This window comes from Panulirus ornatus, chromosome 10, assembly GCF_036320965.1.
Source record: "Panulirus ornatus isolate Po-2019 chromosome 10, ASM3632096v1, whole genome shotgun sequence".
NCBI lineage: Eukaryota > Metazoa > Arthropoda > Malacostraca > Decapoda > Palinuridae > Panulirus > Panulirus ornatus.
In genome coordinates, this window is record NC_092233.1 from 61,589,243 (window position 1) to 61,615,491 (window position 26,249).

Sequence of the window (26,249 nt, forward strand, 5' to 3'; positions counted from 1 at the left end):
TGGTGCAATTGCTTTTATTCCATATTTTTCTCATGACCTTGGCATCGTTTGCAAACATGTTTAGTATCTCTGGCAAGTTGTTTACCTATTCCAAGAATGTCTTCAGTGATATTTTGAACAGTATTTGAAGTGTATCAGTACCCATCTTCATCGCATATAGTGGAATTTCACCTGGGCCATGAGCCTTATGTGGATCAAGACCCTTTGGTATTTTGTTTATGCCATTTTCATATATCATACTTTTTAGGGCGTCCTCTCTGTTCCATCCATTTGTGTTGGAGCTGTGTCATCCACTGTAAAAAAGACTTTTGAACTTGTCATTCAGTTCCTCACATATGGTTTTTCTTGCCTCTGAATCCCTTACCTTGATTAGCTGCTCTTTAACTAATAATTTACTCCTCATAGATTTACTGAAGATTTTGGAATTTTATTGCCCTGTCTGCAATTTTTTTTCATAAAGTTTCTCATTTCATGTCCTGCTGTACTTGTTCCTTGCTTTCTTATACCATACAAATGCTGTATGACTGGAATGTAGCTTACATCTTTGCTATAGTACATAGCATAGCTCCTTTGCATTTTTTGAAATTTTTATTGTACTTTTCCTCCTCCTTTCTTAAACTTTCATCTGTAGTTGTGGCTAAAGGTACATGGGTACCTACTCCTTCATTGTAAATTTCGCAGAAACTTTCATCAGGTAGTCTTGGTTCCTGTTCCTGGCTAGTGAACTCCATTTTCCAGTTCATGTTACCAAAGATAGTCTTACTTTCTGTGCAGTTTCCATGATTGTATCTCCTCTTTAAATCTTGTTTCATCCCTGCTCTTTTTACCTTCTTTTTTTTACCACATAATCAAACTTAAGCGTTACATGATCACTTTTTCCAACTGGTGAATCATACATGATATCTCACCATCCATACCACTATGTGTGAGGATAAGAACTTTTGATGATGGTGTATCAGTCCCTCTCATATAAGTGTTTTTTGACTTGTTTATATTCAAATTTTTCATGCATATGCTGTAAGAACTTGTTTCTATGACTCTTTCACCATGAGAATCCAAAATTTCCACGGTCTGTATCTTTGTTAGAGAAATTCTTCATTATGAGTACTCTACCATCTCTAAGAAGTGTGTGTGTATTTTTAGGTTTTCATTTTCAGGTGGATTTCTCGGGCACTTCACAGCATAATCATGCAATTAGTTGATGAGATGCATCTATGAATGCTGTAATATTTAGATGCTACATCTCATGTTCGAGAAGCTTTTATTAAGTTCTGTGTAGTTTCAGATGCAGTATGTTTCAAAACAATAGATTATAGTAGTACATGGTTAATCTTTTAGTCTCTCATTTCTGTAATTGAATTGTTAGGTAGACATGTTATGTTGGAGGCCATTTTCACTCAGGCATTGTAAGGTGTGAGCTATGCATTTTTGTGAATCATTATGTGAATTGAATTATATTTGTTCTGCAGATGTTTAGATTCTGATTTCATGCCTATGCTTTTTGGTCTTCTTTCAGTCTGATATGAGGATTTTTCAATTCTTGGGTTAAGGTTTCTCCAGTGTTGGTTTCAATAAGTGTGATGATGATGTATGTTGACTCATTATTATTATTTATCATTATTATTATACTTGATCCCCTTTTCTTGCATCAGCGAGGTAGCACCAGAAAACAGATGGAGAATGGCCCATCAACTCACATACACATGTATATACATAAACGCCCATACATGCACATATACATACATATACATATATCAACATATATACATACATACACATACACAGATGCATATACACACACACACACACACATGTACATATTCATATTTGCTTGCCTTCATCCATTCTTGTAGCTATCCCATATTCTCTCCATATGTCCAAACCATTTTGACACCCTCTTCTGCTCTCCCAACCACACACTTTTTATTTCCAAAAAAAATGTCTATCAACCTTATCATAAATTGGGAAAAAATTTTACACAACTCACTTCTATTTGATTGCCAAAAGTTTGTGTAAATTCACAATTTTAATTTTTTATAGAAAGGGTTAGTCTTACACTTTTGCCTTTACTTAGTGTGTGTCATTTGTCCTCTCACATGTCATCCATAGTTGTGTTTTGTCTGTCATTATTATATGTCTGTAGACTTTTTACATTTCACTCTTCATCTCTGACACTGCATGGCCAAATATGAACCAAAGTTGGCAAGGATCGAATGTAGGTCCTCCATTAGCCTTCTCAAATTTGTGAAAAATGACCGTGACTGCTATCCAAGGTGGCCACAGTTACTAAAGTTTTAAAGCCAGTTAGGTAATGTAGTCTCTGTGAGCCTCAAGTCTCCCTATACAGTAAGGTTTTTCACCATCATTAGTTCACCTGGGCAATGGCCACATTAACTTTCACCATCACTTGGTGTCTGTCATAGGCCATCTTTCTGTTAACTTTTACTTCTTAGTCTTCTTCTCTGAAACTCTGAGGCCAATTTGAATCATACTTGGAAAGGTTTGACTTTAGCTGCTCCCTCTTCAATATTGTGGCTTGTTATCTTGTCCATCATTCAGGATGGCTACTGTTATTGGAAATTTAATGTTAGATGAGTAGTACAGGTTCATGTGATCCTCTGTTACCTCTTACGACCAGAGCCCATTAGAGCTTTTGCCATTACTTGGTGTTTACTTGGTTTTCTGTTGTCATCATCCATATGTTAACAGTTTCATAATTCATTTTTCTCAGAATTTAATGGACCAGTTTGAAGCAAATTTGGAATGAACATGCCTTGAGTGCTTCTTTCAGTATTTTGTCTTGTGAGCCCTTGCCTTGTGAGCCCTTTCAAGATTGCTGCTTTTACTGAAACTGTAAAGTCAGATGAAAGCTTCTTTGCTATCTAACAAAATGACTAGTCATCACAGCTTGATGTTGTTTTTCTGTTGTTTGACATCCACCTTTGTCCAGTTCCTTGGGTAGTCCCTACCCATTCTGTGCCCTCTGTCAAGTGACCCCAGCCACCACCCAATATGGCTGCTGTTACTAAAGATTTGAAACCAAATAAGCCTTGCTTTGCTACATTGTCGGTAAATAACACGCCAAAATCATTTGCAGTTCCATACTTTCTTGTAAGAAAATTTTTTTTCCGCCTACTTCCCATCTTATCCTTTAGTCTTACCTACAGTCTTCCTCTAATTATCTAATCCTACCTAATTCAAGTACATGGTCATTAAAATTGCACATTAATCAAATTTCTCTTTGTAGACAAAATGGATGCCAGTAAAACATTGGGCATGACATCAGCAATCAGTCTGGCCAGACCCAAGCCTTCAGATTTAGAACATACTAAGGAGCTGGAAGAATATCTGAGAGATGCTGGGATGTTTGAAACAGATGCTGAATTAAATCACAGGTTAGTTCATATGCATTTTAACCACCTAATCATGCAAGATTTGCTGCTGCAAATTTTTCAGTCTCTTGTTCATCAAATGATTATAAGAAAATAAATGAAAAATTTTTTTTTGAAGCCCTCTTTGTTTTAATTGATACTTAAGTCATCTGCAGGAGGAATTTTTGTTCTATAGCATACATGATTATGGTTTAAACCTTACAAATATGTTTTGATATATTTGTAAGAATACTGCTTATTGAGATGCTGTTAACATTTAGTGGTATTTTGCACTGTGAAATGAAGTAGATTCATCTAGATTATAAGTGATTAAAGGAATAGCTTGCCTTAGCCTAATATGCCAAGGCAAACTACAAACACACGAGGATTAAATTTTGTGAACTTTTTATTGCATCTGTATTAGTTCTAATTGATACTCAGTTTGATATAACTCTGTGGCAGTGACTAGTGGCTGCTCTACTTGAATTGCCATGAGGTTTGCCAAGACTTACTATGTTTGTAACAGAGAGAGAGACGTGATTTAACACATATAAAAGAATATTAAAAGATTTTTTGATTGTCTTTCCCACGTCAGTGAGATATAATCAGGAATAGACAGATCACCAGATGCACTCTTGCATTGGTGACTCGGTGCATCATTCCACCACATCGATCAAATTTGCTCTGTTCTGTATTACTTGATCTACATTTGTTCTTAACACAAAATTCCATATATTAGACTTTGACAGAATATCCCAGTGGGTTAGATAGTGCCTGGTTGAATTTTGTCACTAAAACTCAGTTTCTGCTCATCTCTCGAAAACCCACGTCACTTTCCAAACCCTTTTATTAAATCTGTAATTTCACCACTAAACTCTGTAAACACATATTATCACAGTAACATCAGACCTGTCTTGTGGAAACCCCTTATCGTACAACTAGGCAAGTTACCTTTAAAGAAACTGGGAGTCTTCTTCATGTGCCTAGATAATTTTCTTCTGGACAGTTGCTCCAGTTGTTCAAAGGACTGACCTGTCCTTGTATGGAATATTACACTCATATTTGGTTAGATTTTAACTATGTGCTTAAAAGACTGAGGTGAGTCCATTGCTTTCTGACATGTCAGTGCTCCCAGTATGATTTGGTTGCTGTATGGCTATCAGCAACTCGAGGGTGCACCATTGTGATATCTGTTTCCCCTCCTTATATTATTTTAAGTATGTACCCCTTCATATCTTTCCCAGCCACTTTTATGAATAAGATTTTCCACATCCTCCAGTGCCCTTAGGATATAAAAAGGTCTTGTTACACACATTCAGTCTCTAGTTATTGTGTACCCCATCAATTCACTTCATTTTGGTCAGTGTACATCTCTTGCCTTTCTGAATTTTTGGATCTTGATTCTCCAAAGCCTCCTGAACACCTTTCTTGGCCTCCCCTCCACTTTTGAGACATACATCCAGTTAGTCTTTCTTTGTTCATCTTTCACATCTGCTTGAACCATATCAACTCAACTTGGTTGGCCTCATCAGTCAAACAGTGCTTACCTCCTCATGTGATTAGACTATCTTGCACCCCATGTTGTCCATAGGCAGTTCATTTGCTTCAAATCCACCTTCTTCCTTTCTTTGCATTCACAGCTAGGACTTACATCCTTATGACACTATAGGGACTACTATACTTTAGAATGAACCTATCTTTACTCTGTCGGACACTGACCTGTCTTTCCGCAGGTTATATAAATTCTTCCAGGACTCACTTCAGCCCCCATGGTCCCATCCTCTGCCATGCTCATTTCCAGATATCTAAAACAACCACTTCCTCTAAGCCCTTCCCATTTGAACTTCCACTCAAAACCATCCTTTGACACTCCCCTGCAGTACTTTATTACTTTACTTGCTCATATTGAACCCTCAGCTTTCTCCTTTTACACGCACTCTCTCTCTCTCTCTCTCTCTCTCTCTCTCTCTCTCTCTCTCTCTCTCTCTCTCTCTCTCTCTCTCTCTCTCTCTCTCTCTCTAAAACAATAGCTTCTGGAATTTCCCACCAGAGTTGTGTCATCTGCATGTTTTAACTGATCCCCCCCCCCCCCTTTATCCTCTTCATTTTCCAATGCTGGATATCTTACTGCTGTTGTTACCTAAGTTATCTTAGCAGAAAGAGGAATGGATTGTAAAACAGAATTCATTATTTTGTCCATGTCCATGGTTGTGGAGTGTGTGATTGACTCACAAAGTTAGTGCAGAGGGCCCCTCACCATCTTTGCACACTTCAAATTTCTGAGTTTGTCCTCATGTGATTGCAGTCATTCTTCCCTTCAAAGATGAATTGTTGAGAGGACTGGGTGAACTAGTAGGGTGCTTAGAGATGATATCGGTAATGTGGATAGAGATAGGAGATTCATACAGCACGAGCTATGAGCATGTAGTGCTGATCCACACAGCAGAGCAGACAATTAGAGATGTATAAGCATAGAATGAATGTCATGATTAGCGTATTTTTGAAGGGTAATATTTGTTCTATATTTATAGCCTTTTTGAAATTCTGATATGCTTGTGTTTTCTTTGTTTTCAGATTTGAGGTCCTGGGCAAGTTAAATAATTTGGTAACACAATGGATACGGGATGTGAGCATAAATGTAAAAAACATGCCTCCCCAGGTTTGTCTTTTGTGGTTGAAGTTCTAGTTATAGAATTATCTCTCATTTTGTCTTACAGCCATTAATATTAATTATTCGTATATCCTGTAGATAAGTAGCAGATATTATTAGGACCTTACATTTTTCTTGCTTGAAATTTTGCAAGCTATTTCACGTGAACAAAGACAGCTGCTGTGCTGGCTCAGGATGCTTTATATTAATTTACAAAAGAAGGTAAATACCAGGTTATTGTCAGATGGTCATGTAAAGGTTATAGTAGCTGTTATGGTAATGAATGTTACCCTCCCACTCTGCATTCACTTTGTCATGCTTTAGTTTACTGTCAGACCATATGTTCACTTATGCTTGTCTTGAATTCAAGTTGGATGATAATGAAGGATTTAAAAGATCTTAAAACTGAATTATTTGATGGGTTTATTGTTAATCAGAATGACGGTCTAGATATATACAGAATGTCTAATGAAAGGTGGGCCAAGCAAGGCTAATAAATCTACTTCACTTTCTAAATTTGCTTTTTGAATAACCTTTTGTTGTTAGTCACTTGCAATCTTTAAAAAGCATTATGGTAGTGGGTAAAAGTGCTGTGAATGATTCTCAGTTTAAGGTATTTATATGACAGACTTAATCAACTCAAGCTTGATATTAAACCAGAAAGTGAATACAAGAGGCTCCCCCTTAAAGTAGAAGTTTTATTGTTTTTTGTTTTTATTACTTTAAGAGTAGGATAGTTTATGTGTATATATTGCAACTGATTATATTTGATTAAGCAAGAATTTTTGTATCTTTCATGTGACCTTTACTCTTACATTCAATTTGTTGGTTGAGAAACATAATGCCTGCCCATGGTAGGTTTTTGGTGTCTTTACATTATGTCTTAGTTGATTTGGTCTGGGTTAATGCTTCTAAGGTACTGGCTGAATAGAATGTGAAAGATATGTAATTCCTAGGACCTATTATCATACAAATTTTAGATTTTACAGATTATAGAAATATGCGTAACCTTAACAGAGTTTTATTTACCTGATACAGGTTGTAATTGTAAATCATTTTGTAATATAAGTGCATATAAAGCATTTTATAGACATTTGCTGAAAATTGTTTTTGGAAGCTCATGCTGGATTATAGATTTTGAGAGTTTCTCTGTTTTATATCTGGATTTTTGATAGTCCTCATGTACTTTGTCACCTTCATCTACATTTATTGGCAAAACTGCAAGTTGATATTTTCCTTCTTTTTAATGTTTTTATGAAAGGCTTTGAGAATCTTGATTGTTGCACCTTTTTAAGGCTAGATTTGTCTGATTTTACTTGCAGCAATTTATACAAAGTAGTTGGCTAGCTTTACTTCAAATGAGCTGGTCATTATTTTTTGTCAATAGGACTGTTAACAGATGAAATGATTTGTCAGTTGGAGCATTTGGAAGCACCACCATAGTTGCATTTCAGAATAGATTTCATAAATACTTTGCTTTAAGTCCATGACAGATATTGCTTACACATAAATTCTGCTGATACTTTTCTTAAATCATTTCTTTACTTTTATCTTCTTACAGCGTTCACTTTCTGATTTTTTTTTCTGTCACAACAGCCACAGAAGGACTCAGTGGTCTTTTTCTTTATATTTCCATTTGTAATGTTACGTATAGTATTCTGAATATCCATCTTAGAATGTGTAAAGATAAGATCTAATAATGATGGTGTGTTGGTCCTTCTCACCCATGTGTGCACTGATATGTTGTTGCAGGAAATTTTCCTGTACCCACTTAAAGGATGTCTCATTGATTCCCTAATAGTTATCAGTGGAATCAGTGATTGAGTTCCTCTTCTGTTTTTATGAGCAGGGCTTTAATAAACCTTGAATTGTCAGTGAAGATACTGTTGAAGCTGAAAAGAAGATTACAGTGAACAGGCCAAATATATCACATTGTGAGTGTCTTGAGCAAGCTGTGCATGCTTACTGGCTCAGTGAGACAGACAAGAAAAGTTTGCTCGTATGTGAAAAACTAATATAAGGGATTGAATACATTACAGTTCAAAAATTGTGGAAAAGATTTTGAACCAACACCTTTATTTTACCCTTATGAAGAAGGAAATATGTTAACTGAAATACCTTTAAGTAATGATTGTACTGGTCAAACTCAAAGATAAATGAAAGGAATATTTATTAAGTGATTATTTGTTTTTCTTAATACATATTTTGTGCATGTTTGTCTTGTTAGTTAAGGTTTCAGACTCACAGATTATTACTAACATGATTTATTCATGTATGATATTGCATATCTTTATCTTCTGTTTTTCCTTAAACATTTTCTTTTGAAATTTGGATGAGGAAAAAAAGATTCTTGCAGCATACTGTTGTGGTTATTTTGTATTACCACAATTTTAGACATTCCTTTAAATCCTGTTTCTCACATGAGCCTTATTTACACTTGAGAAGACAATTGTATATCTTTGGTCTTTCTTTTTCTTTCAAACTATTCGCCATTTCCCGCATTAGCGAGGTCTTTCATGTACATGAAAATTGTCTTCCCTTTGCAAATAGCATGTGCTTCAAATTGTTAGATCTTGAAGAGCTTTTACTATTGGTAGAGCTATGTGGGAAAATCTCATGTTACTTATGATATGTTTTTGTCCAAGAAGTGTGCCAGTTATGGAAATTGACATTGTTATTTCCAGATTGCAGATACTGTTGGTGGTAAGATATGTACATTTGGTTCTTACCGACTGGGAGTGGCTGGCAGAGATGCTGATATTGATGCCTTATGTGTGGCACCAAGACATATTGAACGGTCTGACTACTTCTCTAGTTTTTATGAATTATTAAAGAATCAACCAGAAGTGACAGAAATGCGGGTAAGTTCTTTTACCTCAGCAGGTGCATTCGAAGATGTTTGAGAAATAGTAAGTTGTGGAATTTCCTTTATATACCTCTGGGATGTCACATTTTAGTAAAACCCTATTTTGTGCATGCTCCCCCATCCTGTCCTAATACTGCATATTACATACTTATTTCTCCTAGATAAAACCATTGTTCTAGTATTCATACATCCTTGAAAATGAAACTGTTGAGTGTACTTACCCAACTTTCTCGAGAAGGGAGTGACTGTGTTGATTAGTTACTTGGGATTTTCGCTGTGTGTGTATGTGTGTGTGTGTGGATCTTGGTGATGCCTGTATAGAGCCTTTTTATAAAGGGAACAAATATGAATATTCAGGTTGCAGAGATATAAAATTGTTGAGAGGTACCGGGTAAGTTGAATGGGAGAGTGGTGATTAAGAGGGTAGTTGCATGCAAAGAGCATCAGACTATGGAGGGACATCATGGTCTTAGGAGTGGTAGAAGATGTATGGATCAAATGCTTGCTCTGAAAAACTTGTTTGAGAAATACTTACGAGAAATAGAAGGATTTGTATATAGGATTTATGGATATGGAGAGACATATGATAAAGAAATGGAAGGATTTTATGTAGCATAAAGGGATATGGAGTGTAGTATCATAAAGTTGCTTTGTGGAAGGCATTACAGTTGTATGGTGTAGGAGGAAAGCTATTAGAAGCAGTTAGGAGTTTTTATCTGGAGAGTAAGACATGTGCAAGGAGGAAGAGAGGAAGATGAGTGGTTCCAAGTGTAGGTGGGCCTATGGCAGGGACTTGTAATGTCACAGTTGCTGTTGAATCTGTTAATGGATAGAATGGTGAGGAAGGATAATGTAAGGGTTTAGGGGAGAAAGGCATGTTTACAGTCTGTTAGCAGGGGGGGTGGCTGATAAATGAGACAGTTATTCTTTGCTAATAATAGGGTGCTGGTGGCAGATATGAATAAGGAACTGCAAAAGTTGGGAAGGTGTGTGAAAGAAGAAAGGTGAGAGTAAATGTGAATAAAAGCTATGCACTTGGGTTTAGTAATGTAAAGAGACAGGTTAGTTAGGATGTGGTTTGAATGGAGCAAATGTAGAGGAAGTGAAGTGTTTAAAATACTTGGGAATGGATTAGAGCAACAGATGGAACCACAGGGGCACATGTGAGCTATGTATTTGCTGAGTGGTGAAGATTCAGGGCACCTTGTGGAGTGTGTGAAAAGAGGAGTCAAGTCTCTGAGTGCAAAAATGGGTATGTTTGATGGTATAGTAGTACAGACAGTGGTGTATGGATGTGAGGTGTGGCCCTTAGATGACAAAGTACACATGAAGATGAATTTCTTGAAAATGAAATGTTTGAGGATGATATGTGATGTGAAGAGGGTTGATGAGTAAGAAGTTATACAGTAAGAGAGAGGTTGGTAGTAAAAGGAGTACAGAGGCTCCCTGGCTTATGAAGGTTTGACTTACGACTTTTCGACTTTAAGATGGTGCGGTGTTCAACACTTTATTGTAGAATAGGCTTTCTTTTGTCCAACTGTAGGCTAATGTAAGTGTTCTTAGAACATATTGGGGTAGGCTATTTTGTTTGGTAGGTTAGATGTACAGTATTAAATGTATTTTTGACTTACAGTATTTTCAACTTGCAATGGAATTGGAATGTAACCCCATCATAAGTCGAGGAGCTTTGGTATATGTGAGAGAGCTAAAGGGGGTTAGCTTTTAGTATCCTTTCCTTCCTCATCCCGTCTGTAAGTCTATACCATTTCAGTGCACCCTCTTCAGCTCTGTCATTTATACTCCTTTTTTAACCACAGCTCTCTTTTACCTTATCATTTCTTATTCGATCAACATGCGTGCATGCATGTGTGTTTTATATATGTAGTTATGATCTTTGTTGATTTATACATTAGTATAATGACCTCACATTATATGAAAGTGATTCTCTTGGATAATCATATGAATTTTTTTTAAGATTATTACCTTTGGCAAATCAATTTTGTTTTAGTTCAGTCTTTATGAATACTGTAATGGAAACATTAATGTTTGATATTGTTTGTATTATACAAAATGTAGACAGTAAGAAATATCTAAGACTGGTATTTTTGACATCTTTTTTCTTAACCATTATTCACTGTCTCATTCTAGGCTGTAGAAGAGGCTTTTGTGCCTGTTATCAAGATGAAGTATGAAGGCATCGAGATTGATCTGTTGTTTGCTCGGTTAGCATTGAAGGAGGTGCCTGACTCCGTAGACCTTAAAGATGACACCATTCTCAAAAACTTGGATGAGAAGTGTGTAAGGAGTCTGAATGGTTGCCGGGTTACGGATGAAATATTACGCCAAGTACCAAATAGAGAGAGCTTTCGTTTGGCGTTAAGGGCAATCAAGTTGTGGGCTAAACGTGAGTATTGTTAAAAGAATATAAAAGTGAAGGACTCTCCTTGTATATTATGAGTATATCACAAAGTCTCTCCACTTTCAAGACTCAGGTCTACAAAATCCATAGGAGCCAAGATGAATTCCTATCTTAATATTTTCTCACTATATCAGCTCACTGTTTACATTTCTAGCTGACATGGCTTTGATTGAGACATACTTTTAATGGTGCCATTTTGGGTTCTCAGAAGAAAACAAGTGGAATTTTGAATCTTTGGTTTGCCTTATGAGTAGAAAGAATATCCTTCTCCAATTAGCTATTCCAGTAACATCAGACTTGCTCTGGGATGGTGGATGGGGTTTTTATGTTGTTGATGTGTTGCACAGCTCACAATAAGAGAGAAAGAATGGAGGTGTAGTCTCTTTCTTTCTTTCTCTTGAACTTAGATTCAAACTCTGCTCATAATTGATAAACAGGCACAGTGTTGGTGGTGAATAGCATGAAGATATTTAGAATGTGAGAACATCATGAAAATCTGGTTAAAACACATTTGGGACATTATATTTCACACTGCTGTGCACGTCCGATATTCCTCTACATTTGTTCTGTCTGATTATCCAAATCTTTGATGCTTATTCCCAACTGGAACCCCCCATCAAGGGGGTGGCCATGACAAAAGTCTTCACATCTCCCTTTCCTTACTTGCCTCCCTTGCATACACAGTTCCATGCATTCTTTCTCCATTTCTATCCCTCCAGTATTTTTCCACACTATTTTCCTATGCCACAAATGGTCTTCCTCTCACATTGATTCCTGAAATCATGCTATCTTACACTTCCCTTGTAAACTTCCCATCTTGCATTCTTTCCACATTCCCTGACCACCTTAAAGTAATACGTTTCATCCATTCTACCACTCAACAATTCATTCCCTATGCATTCCCTGCTGTGCCAAATCATTCATTCACCCTCTCATTACTTTCTATATTCTATATATCTATTTATCTATATCACTGATGCCTGTACCAATTAGAACTCCCTCAAAGGGGTGGTCACGGGAAGAGATGATTGGTATGATTATGAGAACTTTCTTTACAAGAGATAGAAATCTATTGATGAAAATGTTTAATCTATATGTAAGCAGAATTGAATACTGCTGTATTGTATGGCCACCAATGAAACAGAAATAAACATATTAGAGAGAATGGGTAAGCACTTCTCAGGCAAAATTGAGGGGATGGAATACCATGAGAGACAAAGGAATGTAGCTGTATAGCTTAGAAAGAAGAACAGAAAATATATGATAATTTATGCAGGGCAACAGCAGATTGAAGGCATAAAAGAAAATGTGTTAAACCTGAAAGCATCTCAGCAGGGAAGATACAGTTATGAAATCTTAAAAAATCCATGAAACATATTGAAAATATACCAGACAAATAGATAACAGCCCAGCCAGGAATCTAGAATCATTATTTAGTGTACTGCCAAGAGAAATAAGAAACATGAATGGAACAACTCAGGAAACATTTAAAAGAAACCATATACATATTTTTGAAATCAGAGTCAGATAAGCCAAGAGTTGATAGTTATGTAATGCAGGTGACAGCTGGGAAGAAATGTCTTATACATCAAGAAAGACTTCTGGTGAATGCTTTGTGCCTAGCCTTGCCATTCTGGCTATATCTCATTGTAGGTACTTGCAGGTAGGTTGGTTCTCTCTCTCTCTGTCTCAAACAGTATTTAATTGTTTTGAAGCTTCCCAATTTTTATTGTAGTTATCCTTTTAAAGTGAAGGATGCATCTTACTCAGTAACATATGTTTGATGTATTGATTTGCACATTTTTGAATGGGGAGGTGATGACAAGTAGTGGTGATGTGAGAAGAAGATGGAGTGAGTATTTTGAAGGTTTGTTGAATGTGTTAGATGATACAGTGGCAGATATAGGGTGTTTTGGACGAGGTGGTGTGTGAAGTGAGAGGGTTAGGGAGAATGATTTGGTAAACAGAGAAGAGTTAGTAAAAGCTTTGCAGAAGATGAAAGCCGGCAAGGCAGCGGGTTTGGATGGTATTGCAGTGGAATTTATTAAAAAGGGGGTGACTGTTGTTGAGTGGTTGGTAAGGATGTTTAATGTATGTAAGTCTCATGGTGAGGTGCCTGAGGATTGGCGGAATGCATGCATAGTGCCATTGTACAAAGGCGAAGGGGATAAAGGTGAGTGCTCAAATTACAGAGGTATAAGTTTGTTGAGTATTCCTGGTAAATTATATGGGAGGATATTGATTGAGAGGGTGAAGGCATGTACAGAGCATCAGACTGGGGAAGAGCAGAGTAGTTTCAGAGTTGGTAGAGGATGTGTGGATCAGGTGTTTGCTTTGAAGAATGTATGTGAGAAATACTTACAAGAGCAAATGGATTTGTATGTAGCATCAATGGATCTGGAGAAGGCATATGATAGAGTTGATAGAGATGCTGTGTGGAAGGTATTAAGAATATATGGTGTGGGGGTAAGTTGTTAGAAGCAGTGAAAAGTTTTTATTGAGGACGTAAGGCATGTGTGCAAGTGGGAAGAGGAAAGTGATTGGTTCTCAGCGAATGTAGGTTTGCGGCAGGGGTGTGTGATGTCTCCATGGTTGTTTAATTTGTTTATGGATGGGGTTGTTAGGGAGGTGAATGCAAGAGTTTTGGAGAGAGAGGCTAGGATGCAGTCTGTTGCGGATGAGAGAGCTTGGGAAGTGAGTCAGTTGTTCGCTGATGATACAGTGCTGGTGGCTGATTCAGGTGAGATACTGCAGAAGCTGTTGACTGAGTTTGGTAAAGTGTGTGAAAGAAGAAAGCCGAGAGTAAATGTGAATAAGAGCAAGGTTATTAGGTACAGTAGGGTTGGGGGACAAGTCAATTGGGAGGTAAGTTAGAATGGAGAAAAACTGGATGAAGTGAAGTGTTTTAGATATCTGGGGGTGGATTTGGCAGCAGATGGAACCATGGAAGTGGAAGTGAGTCACAGGGTGGGGGAGGGGGCAAAAGTTCTGGGAGTGTTGAAAAACGTGTGGAAGGTGAGAACATTATCTTGGAAAGCAAAAATGGGTATGTTTGAAGGAATGGTGGTTCCAACAATGTTATATGGTTTCGAGGCGTGGGCTGTAGATAGAGTTATGCGGAGGAGGGTGGATGTGTTGGAAATGAGATGTTTGAGGACAATATGTGGTGTGAGGTGGTTTGATCGAGTAAGTAATGAAAGGTTAAGAGAGACGTGTGGTAATAAAAAGAGCGTGGTTGAGAGAGCAGAAGAGGGTGTTTTGAAATGGTTTGGTCACATGGAGAGAATGAGTGAGGAAAGATTGACCTAGAGGATATATGTGTCATAGGTGGAGGGAATGAGAAGTGGGAGACCAAATTGGAGGTGGAAAGATGGAGTGAAAAAGATTTTGAGTGGTCGGAGGCTGAACATGCAGGAGGGTGAAAGGCATGCAACCAGGGCATGTGAAGCGTCTGGGGTAAACCATAGAAAGTTATGTGGGGTCTGGATGTGGAAAGGGAGCTGTGGTTTCAGTGCATTATACATGACAGCTAGAGACTGAGTGTGAATGAATGTGGCCTTTGTTGTCTTTTCCTAGCCCTACCTCGTGCACTTATGGTGGGAGGGGGTTGTCATTTCATGTGTGGTGGGGTTACGATGGGAATGAATAAAGGCAGTAAGTATGAATTGTGTACATGTATATATATATATATATATATATATATATATATATATATATATATATATATATATATATATATATATCCCTGGGGATAGGGGATTAAGAATACTTCCCACGTATTCCCTGTGTGTCGTAGAAGGCGACTAAAAGGGGAGGGAGCGGGGGGCTGGAAATCCTCCCCTCTCGTTTTTTTTTTTTTTTTTTTTTTTTCAAAAGAAGGAACAGAGAATTGGGCCGGGTGAGGGTATTCCCTCAAAGGCCCAGTCCTCTGTTCTTAACGCTACCTCGCTAATGCGGGAAATGGCGAATAGTTTGAAAGAAAAGAAAAAGATATATATATATATATATATATATATATATATATATATATATATATATATATATATAGGTTTGCGGCAGGGGTGGAAAGATGGAGTGAAAAAGATTTTGTGTGATCGGGGCCTGAACATGCAGGAGGGTGAAAGGAGGGCAAGGAATAGAGTGAATTGGAGCGATGTGGTATACAGGGGTTGACGTGCTGTCAGTGGATTGAATCAAGGCATGTGAAGCGTCTGGGGTAAACCATGGAAAGCTGTGTAGGTATGTATATTTGCGTGTGTGGACGTGTGTATGTACATGTGTATGGGGGGGGGTTGGGCCATTTCTTTCGTCTGTTTCCTTGCGCTACCTCGCAAACGCGGGAGACAGCGACAAAGTATAAAAAAAAAAAAAAAAAAAAAAAAAAATATATATATATATATATATATATATATATATATATATATATATATATATATATATATATATATATATGTCTGTGTATGCATATATATGTATACGTTGAAATGTATAGGTATGTATATGTGCGTATGTGGACGTGTATATATATACATGTGTATGTGGTTGGGTTGGGCCATTCTTTCATTTCCTTGTGCTACCTCGCTGACGCAGTAGACAGCAACAAAGTATGATGAAATAAATAGATAAATACATTTTTGATATATGTGTCTTTATAACAGGTCACGGGGTGTACAGCAATGTGCTTGGGTACCTTGGTGGTGTGTCATGGGCTATGCTTGTTGCCCGCACTTGTCAGCTGTATCCGAATGCCACTGCTTCTACACTCGTTGAAAAGTTCTTCCTTGTATTCTCAAAGTGGACATGGCCAGCACCAGTATACCTCAAACAGCCGTATGATGCCAAACTTAATTTTAAGGTTAGTAGTTTAAAAATATATGAAGCACAAGTAATTGTTGAGGAATTTATGTGTTCTGTAAACATAACTTTGTGTAGCCTTTACTGTTTAATTGTTATAGATGATACAAGCATGATGCTGAAAAATCTTATCAGTATTCTAAAAGTGCATTGCAAATATTGGCATAACCTAAAACACCTGTATGATGTTTAGGATGATTTTAAGGTCAGTAGTGTTTACAATTTTTTTGAATTTATATCCCTGAGTTTTAAGAGATTCTTTGAAAGGAGAAATATGAGAATAGATATAAATAAAAACAATTTTATTTGGTTTAGTATGTCAGAGAGACAGGTTCATTAGGGTACTAGTTTGAATGGAGAAAATTTGGAGGAAGTGAAGGGCTTTAGATACCTGAGAGTGGACATAGCAGCAAATGGAATCGTGGAAGCTGAAGTGATTCATAAGCTGGCTGTGGGGACAAAAATCTTGGGTACATTGAGGAATATTTGGAAAAAGATCAGTATCTGGGAGAGTAAAGATGTGCCTGTATGAACGTATATTAATTGCAGCAGTGTTTTATGGATGCAAGGTATGGGTTGTAGGTGAGAATGTACAGAAGAGGGTAAATGTGTTGGAAATGAAATGTTTGAAGGCAGTATGTGTTGTGATTAATGATAAGGTAAGAGAGAGATATGGTAATGAGAGGAGTTTGGTTGAGGGTGCTGAAGAGGATGTGCTGAAATGGTTTGGATGTATGTAGAGAATGAGTTAGGAGAGGTTGACACAGAGGGTATATGTGTCAAAATTGTAGGGGACAAGGAGAAGGTATGAGATGGAATGATGGAGTGGAAAATACTTTGAGTGTTAGGGGCTTGGAACATGCAGGAGGGTGTAAGTTATGCATGGGAAAGGGTGAAATGGCAACTTGCATTCCTTGGACTAAATCAGGACATGTGGTCAAAGGAACCCACAGAAAGGTTACTGGGGCCTGGATGTAGTTAGGGACTGTGGTTTTCTTGCATTAGACATGACAACTAGAGGGTTGATATGAGTGAAGGAGACCATTTCAATGTTTGTTTCTGGCACTATCTTGCTAATGTGGGAAACACTGAGCAAACACTAAATAGATTTTATAACTTACTGTAATTACCTATTTGTACTGAATAGAGTTGGGGTTTTACACTTGAGGAGCCCCATTTCTTAAACATTCTCTGTCATATAACTATTTAAATTTATGTTTGCTGTCTGCATTAACCATGTCCTCAGTTATTTCAGTCTATTCATCCACCATCCATATACCATGAAAATACTACTTTACATCTTTTTTGACAAAAGTCTTGCTTAATATGATGTTATGTCCTTGGGTTGCTCTGTCTCTACATCTCTCCCTTTTTGTTTCATCTGTGTGTTTTAGAAACTTCAAGGTTTTGATCAAGCCATCCCTCACTCTTCTCTCTTCCAAGTTGGGGAAATTTAAAACCTCTAGCATTTCTTTGTAACTCACCTCTCTTAATTCTGGCACCATCTGTGTTACCCTCCTCTGGACCTCTCTGATAGTTCTTTGTGTTTCTTTTAGGTGCAGTAACCAGACTTTAGAATTGTATTCTAGTTTTGGTGTTATGAATAGTTTGCTAGATATTACCTGATGCATGTTTTTGAAAGCTGTTCTAATATTTGGTAGCAGACAGTTTATAATCTTAACAATTATCCTACCATGGGACACTTGTGACAGGTTAGAGATGACTTCCAAGTTCTCCACGCACACAGAATCCCATGGCATATTTTCTAATAGTTAAAAATCGTATTGAGGCCATTTTTGACATTGTCCTATCATCATTACATTTGCTTGGGTTGAATTTCATCAGCCACATATCAGGTCCATAGATAGGAGTGTACTGAAGAGTATGGGCATTTTGGAAATGAAATGTTTGAAGATAATATGTGGTATGAGCTATGACAGGGTAAGAGAGAGGTGTGGTAATAGATTTTGTTTGATAGAGCTGAAGAGATTTGCTGAAATGATTTGGATAAATGGAGAGAATGAGTGAGGAGAGGTTGCCAAAGAGGATTCATGTCAGAAGTGGAGGGGATGGGGAGAAGGGTAAAACCATATTGGAGATGGAAGGATGGAGTGAAAAAGATTTTGAGTGCTTGGGGCGTGAACATGACAAAGGGTGAAAGGTGTGCACAGGGTAGAATGAATTGGAGTGATGTTGGTGTGCAGGGGATATGTTCTGTTAGTAGAATGATCAGGACATAAGAAGCAGCCCGGGGAACCTACAGAAAGGTCTATGGGGTCTTGGTTGTGGATAGTGGGTTGTGTTTTCAGTGTATTACACTTTACAGCTAGAGAGGATGTGAGCGAATGAGGCCATTTCTTCATCTGTTCATGGCACTACCTCGTTAATTCAGGAAATCTGAACAAATATGAAAGAAAAATGAAGAAAGATTAGTAAATGGAATGGAAGGAAGTGAGATGCTATGTTAAGTATATTAGGAAAAAGGAATAAGGTACAGTGATGGAAAACTCATGAAATGTGGAGGTTTGGGGGACAAATGTTACTTCGGAGTGCTTTTAACTTATTGCAATGACCCTCTTTTCATTTCAGGTGTGGGATCCACGAGTAAATGTTCAAGACAGATTTCATTTGATGCCCATCATTACCCCTGCTTACCCACAGCAGAATTCTACCTTCAACACTTCTCAGTCGACTAGGGCAGTCATGGTTGAAGAGTTCAAGATGGGTCTTCAGATAACTGAGGACATTATGCTTGCAAAGGCTACGTGGGACAAACTCTTCCAGCCACCAAATTTCTTCCAGAAGTACAGGTATGTTGCTCTCTCTCTCTCTTTCTTTTTCTCTTTCTCTCTGGAATTAAGAGGCAAACTAGGAGGAAGAATCAGCTGAAAATTTCAGGTGTGATAGGTGGATGTAGAAGAGAAAATTATGTTTGGAAGCAAAAGAATTTGAAATTTCAGCCTGAATTTAAAGCGTGAATGAAAAAGAGAGAAATACATCAACATGGAGTTGCAAGCATTAGGTACAATCATTGATGCTTTAAGGAATTTTAGTAAAGATGATGAGGTAACTAAATTTATGAAGTGTTATGAATATTATAGCATAATGAAAATTTAAGATATAGGAAGCAAAATGACTAATGGAAACAATTTGAAAAGTTGGTATGGATCTAAAAGTCAGTTTGGCATTGAGATAAGGGAACATACATTCTAGCAAAGATATCAAAAGACAAAGACAAACTCTGTGCATTGCTTATACAAAAAATTGAAAGGAGTCCTCCTATATCCAACATATTATTTATTTATTTTTGCTTTGTCACTGTCTCCCACGTTAGTGAGGTAGTGCAAGGAAACAGACGAAAGAATGGCCTAACCCACCCACATACACATGTATATACGTACACGTCCACACACAGCACACATACATACCTATACATCTCAATGTATACATATACATACACACACAGACATATACATATATACCCATGTACATAATTCATACTGTCTGCCTTTATTCATTCCCAGTCCAACATATATGTGCATGAATTTAATGGTTATATGACGCATAAGATTAATGGGATTGAATTGACTTCCATGAAATTTATGGGTTACATAATGTACATGAGACTGATTGGATAGAACTAGTTTATAGGCTACATTAGTTACATTAGATTCATGGGATATAAACCTAGGTATGAGGACTGTTTTTCATATTGCGTACAAAGCCAGGGTTAGAAAATATTGTTTAGGGCCATTAAGGCCTGTAAATGGTTATATTTCAAGGAGATTTATGTCATTTTTCATTTTGTATTTATTGGGTATCTGTCAGCTTAGAGGAGCATTATGCAATATTTTTTAAGATTATTACAGGTACAGAAGCAGTTCATTATGCTATATTAGTGTTTTAAAGGAAAGATTTTAGGGGCAAAAAAATACCCTGCAACTTTTGGGATTTTTTGAAGGGTATAAGAGTGGCTTGAAAACCTCAGTAGAATGACTTTTTCTTGCTGAATACAAATCTGGAGTTGAAATTTTATTTGGGGGTGATTAAGGTTTACCATTGATGATTATATGTTAAGAAGATTGTGTCATTATTTGTTTTGTGTTTATTGGGTATCTGTCAGCTTGGAGAAGCATTATGAGATTTTTCCATGATTATTCCAAGTATAGGTTCCTCGTGACATTTTCATGATTATTTCAAATATAGGTTCAAGTGAGGGTTTGAAGGTTTAGATCCATAAATGTGGCTTAACACACTGGACTACATCCAACCATGAAAATGGACCAGTGCAGTGAAAGGTTTAAAAGCTAACTGTTTTTAGATTTGATCATCCTTCCTAGTGTAGCCCAGTTCATCACACCTTCATAAACACCCAAGTGAAAAGCCAAATTGTTGCTAAGGATATGGTTTGTTTTAAGGTTCCTTCTTTTATATGGTATGCTCTGATTCTTACAGGGCTCAATCCAAAGGCTTGAAATATTGGTATTGAAGAATTAGAAACCATTTCTTCACAAAGGAAACAAAATATCTATCAGACTCAGAACTCACCGAGCAGCCTTTTAGATATTCTTTTCTTGCCTTTTCCATTACCCTATTCACAAAGGAAACAAAAAATTTATCAGACACAGAACTCACTGAGCAGCCTTTTTAATATTCTTTTCTTGCCTTCCCGTTACCCTATAAAAAAGAAAGAAAAAAAAATAATCCTTACAGTAAAGGCCCAATTCACTGATGCCAGTTGGTAGTATGTGTTGGGTTGTGGGGCAGGAGGAGCTACCTGCCTTTTTGTACAGAACTAATGATATCATAGACATAGACAGTTTGTTGTATTGTTGATGAGTCTTTATGAATGAACCTTAGTTGCTCTTAGATGTTATGATGGTTGAAGAGGGTGAAATTCTGATGGTATGCTGATTTATGACCCTCTTGTGAGCAAGCTTTCTTTCTAATGCTCATAGAGCTGTCTTTTGTTGAGAAATTGATTTTGTTCTTCAGAAGTTTCAATTTTAAGTTCTGCTGCTACAAAGTGTATGTGGGACATCTTTTCTGTACTGCTATGTTTATTTGTGGGTGCATTTACTGAGCACAATAACTCAAGAAAAATACATGATAGAAACTTCTTTTTTACACCATAAGTAATCCTTGGCTGTCACTAGATTAGATTTTGGGCCGCATAAATCATATATTTTTGGAGTAATTAAGGAAAACTGACTATTTTGCATGTGCTACAATTTACGTATGGAAAGTTGTATATATTAGAGAAAGACAAATAGGATAAAAATTTTGCAAATCTATGGGTTTGTTTTTGCTCATACTGAGACATTGACAACATAATGCTTCCTATTTATTAGTGTCACTAGTTATTAGATGTTTTAGAAAGTAGACACGAAGTATTTTGATAACTAAGAAAAGCAATATTTTTTTCTAACATGATACACACATTTGATGAGGATGTATGAGACTTTGTAATCCACCCTACAGAAATGTCATTTGTGTAGGACAAGCTGATTGAGTCATTGATACCATAAGTATTAGTATTGCCTATTATGATGTTGTCAAGTTTGTTTTTTGTAAATTTTTTTTTAATTGTAAATTTTTTTTTCAACAGACACTACCTCGTGGTGATTGCTGTAGCTCGAACACCAGAAGACCACTTAGAATGGTATGGTCTCGTCGAGTCAAAAATAAGGCATTTAATATCCACCCTTGAGCACAACCATGCCATAAAAACGGTTCATATTAATCCTGCAACTTTTAACTGTCGTGATGGTGACTATGTGGACAAACCTCACTCTGCTTGGTTCTTAGGGGTGGACTTTAACAGATCAGAAAATGTAAACATAGACCTCACCAATGACATCAATAAGTTTGTTGAAGTGGGTAAGTGAATATAAGAATCTGAATGTTATGTAGAAAGATTGCATATTTTCATAATTCAGGTAATTTTTGATGAGTGTGAATAATGGGGTGATTTTTACAAGTCATAGTTGTGATAGATTTCATGAGAACAGTCAAAAGTAAGAGATCAAAATATGTGAAGCATATATGTTGTTGAGAAGAGATCATCTGAAAATTTGAAAATGAAGGTGCTTGCAGCATGTATTGTTAGAATTGAGTACCTGTAACCTAGTCTTAAGATGAAAACGGATGTAACTTGAATGACAAGATTCAAAGCAAAAAAAATGATTAGTTGTAGGAGTAGTGAAAACCAAAAGTTGGGTGATGGAAAGATGTATTACGTATGTTTATAGATGACAGGCACGAATATGATTAAATATTTCGTGATCAAAGATGAAGAGAAGTCTGATTTAGTGATTCTCCTTAATACAAGAAACTTATTTTATGATGAGAAGGATAATTTGTTGTAGCTTTTTCTGATTTAAATATTTTTAATGGTAACATACAATCTTTCCTTGTGATAGTATGCATTGTGTTACAGATGCTTTTTTTTTTGTGTTAGTCTTCTGTTTCATGCATAGCAAGTTAGTGCTAGGAACAGATGAAGGTTGGCTTTATTTTGTCACATCCAGTCTCTAGTCATCATGTGTAATGCACCTAAACTGGAGTCTCCTATCCACAGTCAACCCCCTTAGATCTTTCCAAGGTTTCCTAGACCACTTCATTTTTGGTGGTTCAACCCATTGACAGCATGCATCCCCCAGAGTATCAGATCTCTCCAGTATGTTTTATCCCATACATGCATTTCACCCTTTGGCATGATCAGATTTCAGCATCTCAAAGCATCTTTCACTCTACCCTTCAATCTGATTTATGGTCTCCTCCTTGCTCTCTTCACTTGTCTTCTCAACATGTGCAAACCACTGCAGCACACCCTGTTCAACTCCGTCATGTATACTCATGTTGCTGCTACATCTTTCTCATGTACTCTCATTCGTTTTATGTCCTTTTTTTGCTTGGGCCTACCTTACTACACTTTTTGGACAACTGTAACATAAAATGTATCCATCTTTTCCCTTATGAATGGTGACTTCTCTCTCTACACACTCCTCAATGCACTCAGGATCCTTTTTCCATCACCCACATTGTGATTTACCTCAGCTTCCACAGCTCCTTTCATCCTCACATCCATTCCCAATCTAAAACATTTCATTAACTCCAGGTTTTCTCTCTTCACACACACTCAAATCAGTCTCTGTCCCTCATGCTAAACCTCTTAACTTTTTTTTTTTGTTCACATTGACTTTCAGCCTTGTCTCAGACTTCAAGTCTTCCACTAGGGCCATGTCACCCACAAAGAGCAACTGTCTCACCTCCCGGGTCACTCTTCCATCTACGTAGTTAGAATTTGCTCCTCTCCCAAACTTTTACATGTACCTTTCTCACCACTCCATCCATAAAGAGATTAAACAGCCATGGTGACATCATACATCCTTGATGCAGACCCACCTTCACCAGGAACCATTAACCTACTTGCGCACACTACTTAATGTCTCTTTAAAAACTTCCCACTGCCTCTAGTAACTTTCCACCCACTCCTTACATTCTCTGTTTTGCCATTGTAGTTTAACATCATCTTGGAGACTTTATTAACATTATTTTGTTTGATTCATAAGAGGCTTGATACATATTCTTGGAAGTGATATTAATGCTTAATATTCTCCCTAGAATTGTAGTGGGAGGTTATCTTAACTCTGATAACATCATGAAAATCTTCAGCAAGTTTACCTATTCAAGTGAACATGAAATTTATGAACTAAAGATAAGAAAATTTATCCAAAGTCTTGATAATTGACAGTTAGGCAAAATTTCCTCATTTGGAAGGAAATCCATCCATCCAAATTTTTAAGCTGAATGAAATTTAGTCAAATGTGAATGCGGTATGTACCTATTTTGCAGCCTCTGTAGGAAATTAGTAGGTGATTCTGCATAGTGGATGAGCCAGGAGGACTGCATGCTGACTCATTTCTTCCATTATTTGGCTATACTAACCCCATTATGATAGCACCTGAACATTTTGGAGGAAGCATTGATTCTTTTGGTAAGAAAAGAAGTGTGCCCTTCTCAGTAGTCAGATAATAGTGGGTTTCATTCCTCAACCTGAGGGAGAAGAATGGTTTAAGGAGAGGGAGGGGAGGTGAAGTATGTTTACCTAGAGAAATGAATTTTCTTTTGCAATGAAAAGCTGAAATCAAAGGGTCTGGCAGGTGTTCTGTTAGATAGTGAAGAAATTATAAGCTGTTACATGGCATGAGCACCATTAAAGGTTCTGAATAGTGAGTTTGAATTCATATTTATATGATTTGATATGGGATTTTCTGGATTTTTTTATGTTAGTTTTCCTAAGTGTAAAGTCGAGCTAACTGAATTTTCTGCTCATCCAAATTCATCCAGACACTAAATGTGTCAGGCAAATAGAGTGATGCTGTGAGTATAGATACTTTGATGACATTTCCAGAGATTGTGTGGAAGTATAATGAGAGTGAATATATACTAAGTTAAGGGCATGCAGTAGAGGGACAGATGTGCTGCTTTATGTACCTTATGGACAAGGCAGCAGATGAGACCATAGGGACTGAAGTAAGTCACAGGCACCTACATGTCAGAAGTGGATTGAGGAAGGGGAGGGGGAGACTGACAAGGAAATGAAAATTAGAGAGTGAAGGAGGCTTTGGGATATCAGGACATGACCATTCAGAAGGGGAACAGGCAAGCATAGCATGGAATGAATTGGATAGATGGAGTATATTGAGTGTGACATGCAGTTGATTGGGTGGACCAGAGCATGTGAAGCAGTAAAGGTAAACCATGGAGTGGTGTATGTGGCTTGGCGTGGATGATAGTCTCTGGTTTTTATATATTAAGAATGCGAGATAGTGAGTGGATTTATGAACCTGAGACCTTTGTTCATTTGTTCATAACATTACCTTGCAAAGGCAGGAGAGGCAGTCTGATGTAAAAAAATAGCCATTTTACTTACCTAATTACCTTTCTCCACTTAATGAGATAGCAACAGAAATAAATGAATAATGGCCTCACCTGCACACAACCTGTCTCTATCTGTCATGTATAATGTGCCAAACACAGAGCCTGCCAACTGTAACCAAGTGGCACAGACCACTCCATGATTTATGTTCACTCTTCTGCCCTGGTTCAGCCCAGTGACAGCATGTTGTTCCTCATATAGCATTTTGCTTCAAATTAGAGTGTCTAATGCATGCATCTCACCTTTTTTGATGCTCAAGCCTTGATATCCTAAAACCTCTTTTGCTCCATCCGTCCATCTCCATATGTGTTGCATGGTCACCAATTAAAAGGATGGAAATGAACAAATTGGAAAGAATTCAGAAACACATCAGATGGAAAACTGATTGTCAATAGCATATGAACCACCACAAGAGGTTGAAAGTTTACAAGCAGAATTGATGGGCAGTAGCATGTGAACTACCACAAAAGGTTGAAGGAACATGAACTGTACAGTATAAATAATAGAAGGGAGAGATATATAATATGTGCATGGCAGAAATTAGAAAGCATAAAGTGTAATCTTTTAAATCTGAAGGCATCTCAGCAAGGAAGATACAAAATTACCAAGTTGGGAATAATTCCTGGGAACATTCTAGAAAGCTATCTAATTAGAAATAAACGAGTGTCTGGCAAAAAAACTTGGAAAGGTTATATGATGCAACAGGAAAGATTATATGATGCAACACCAGGAGAAATAAGAAACATAGATGGTGTGACTACAAAACGGTGTAAAAGAAAAATAAGCTCATGGTTAGGGTTAATGTATGAAGAATCTTCAATAGACATTTATGGAAGAAGTGTGGTGGTGGAGAGACTGAATATTTCAGCAAGCAACACCTGTGGTGAGTGCTCCATGCTAGCCCTGCCATTTGGGTAAAATCTTATCATAGGTACTTGGAGGTAGGTAGGGACTTTATATCCTCTACCCCTTTGCTCTTTCCACTTCAAGCACAATATCCTCATAGTCTTTCTTTACTCACCTTGTTGTGTACACAAACCATTTAAGCAAACCTTGTTGGGCCTTACATGTTCAGTCTGTGTCACACCAGATTTCATCCTCAGACTTTCAAGCACATCAGTCATCCTGTCCTTTTCATGCAAGGG

At 37.2% G+C, this 26,249-nt stretch overlaps 1 protein-coding gene across 6 annotated transcripts in view; it reads left to right on the forward strand.

The window, feature by feature from the left end:
- hrg (poly(A) polymerase hiiragi) overlaps nt 1-26,249 on the forward strand; it is a 106,468-nt gene that overhangs the window by 6,087 nt on the left and 74,132 nt on the right. For all 6 annotated transcript variants that reach the window (XM_071666117.1, XM_071666119.1, XM_071666115.1 and 3 more), the window contains exons 2-8: nt 3,248-3,395; nt 5,946-6,030; nt 8,706-8,882; nt 11,036-11,291; nt 15,965-16,161; nt 18,750-18,970; nt 21,769-22,040. In XM_071666117.1, coding sequence (XP_071522218.1) covers nt 3,253-3,395; nt 5,946-6,030; nt 8,706-8,882; nt 11,036-11,291; nt 15,965-16,161; nt 18,750-18,970; nt 21,769-22,040 — 1,351 coding nt within the window. In that variant the 5' untranslated portion in view covers nt 3,248-3,252. The remainder of the gene's footprint in view (nt 1-3,247; nt 3,396-5,945; nt 6,031-8,705; nt 8,883-11,035; nt 11,292-15,964; nt 16,162-18,749; nt 18,971-21,768; nt 22,041-26,249) is intronic.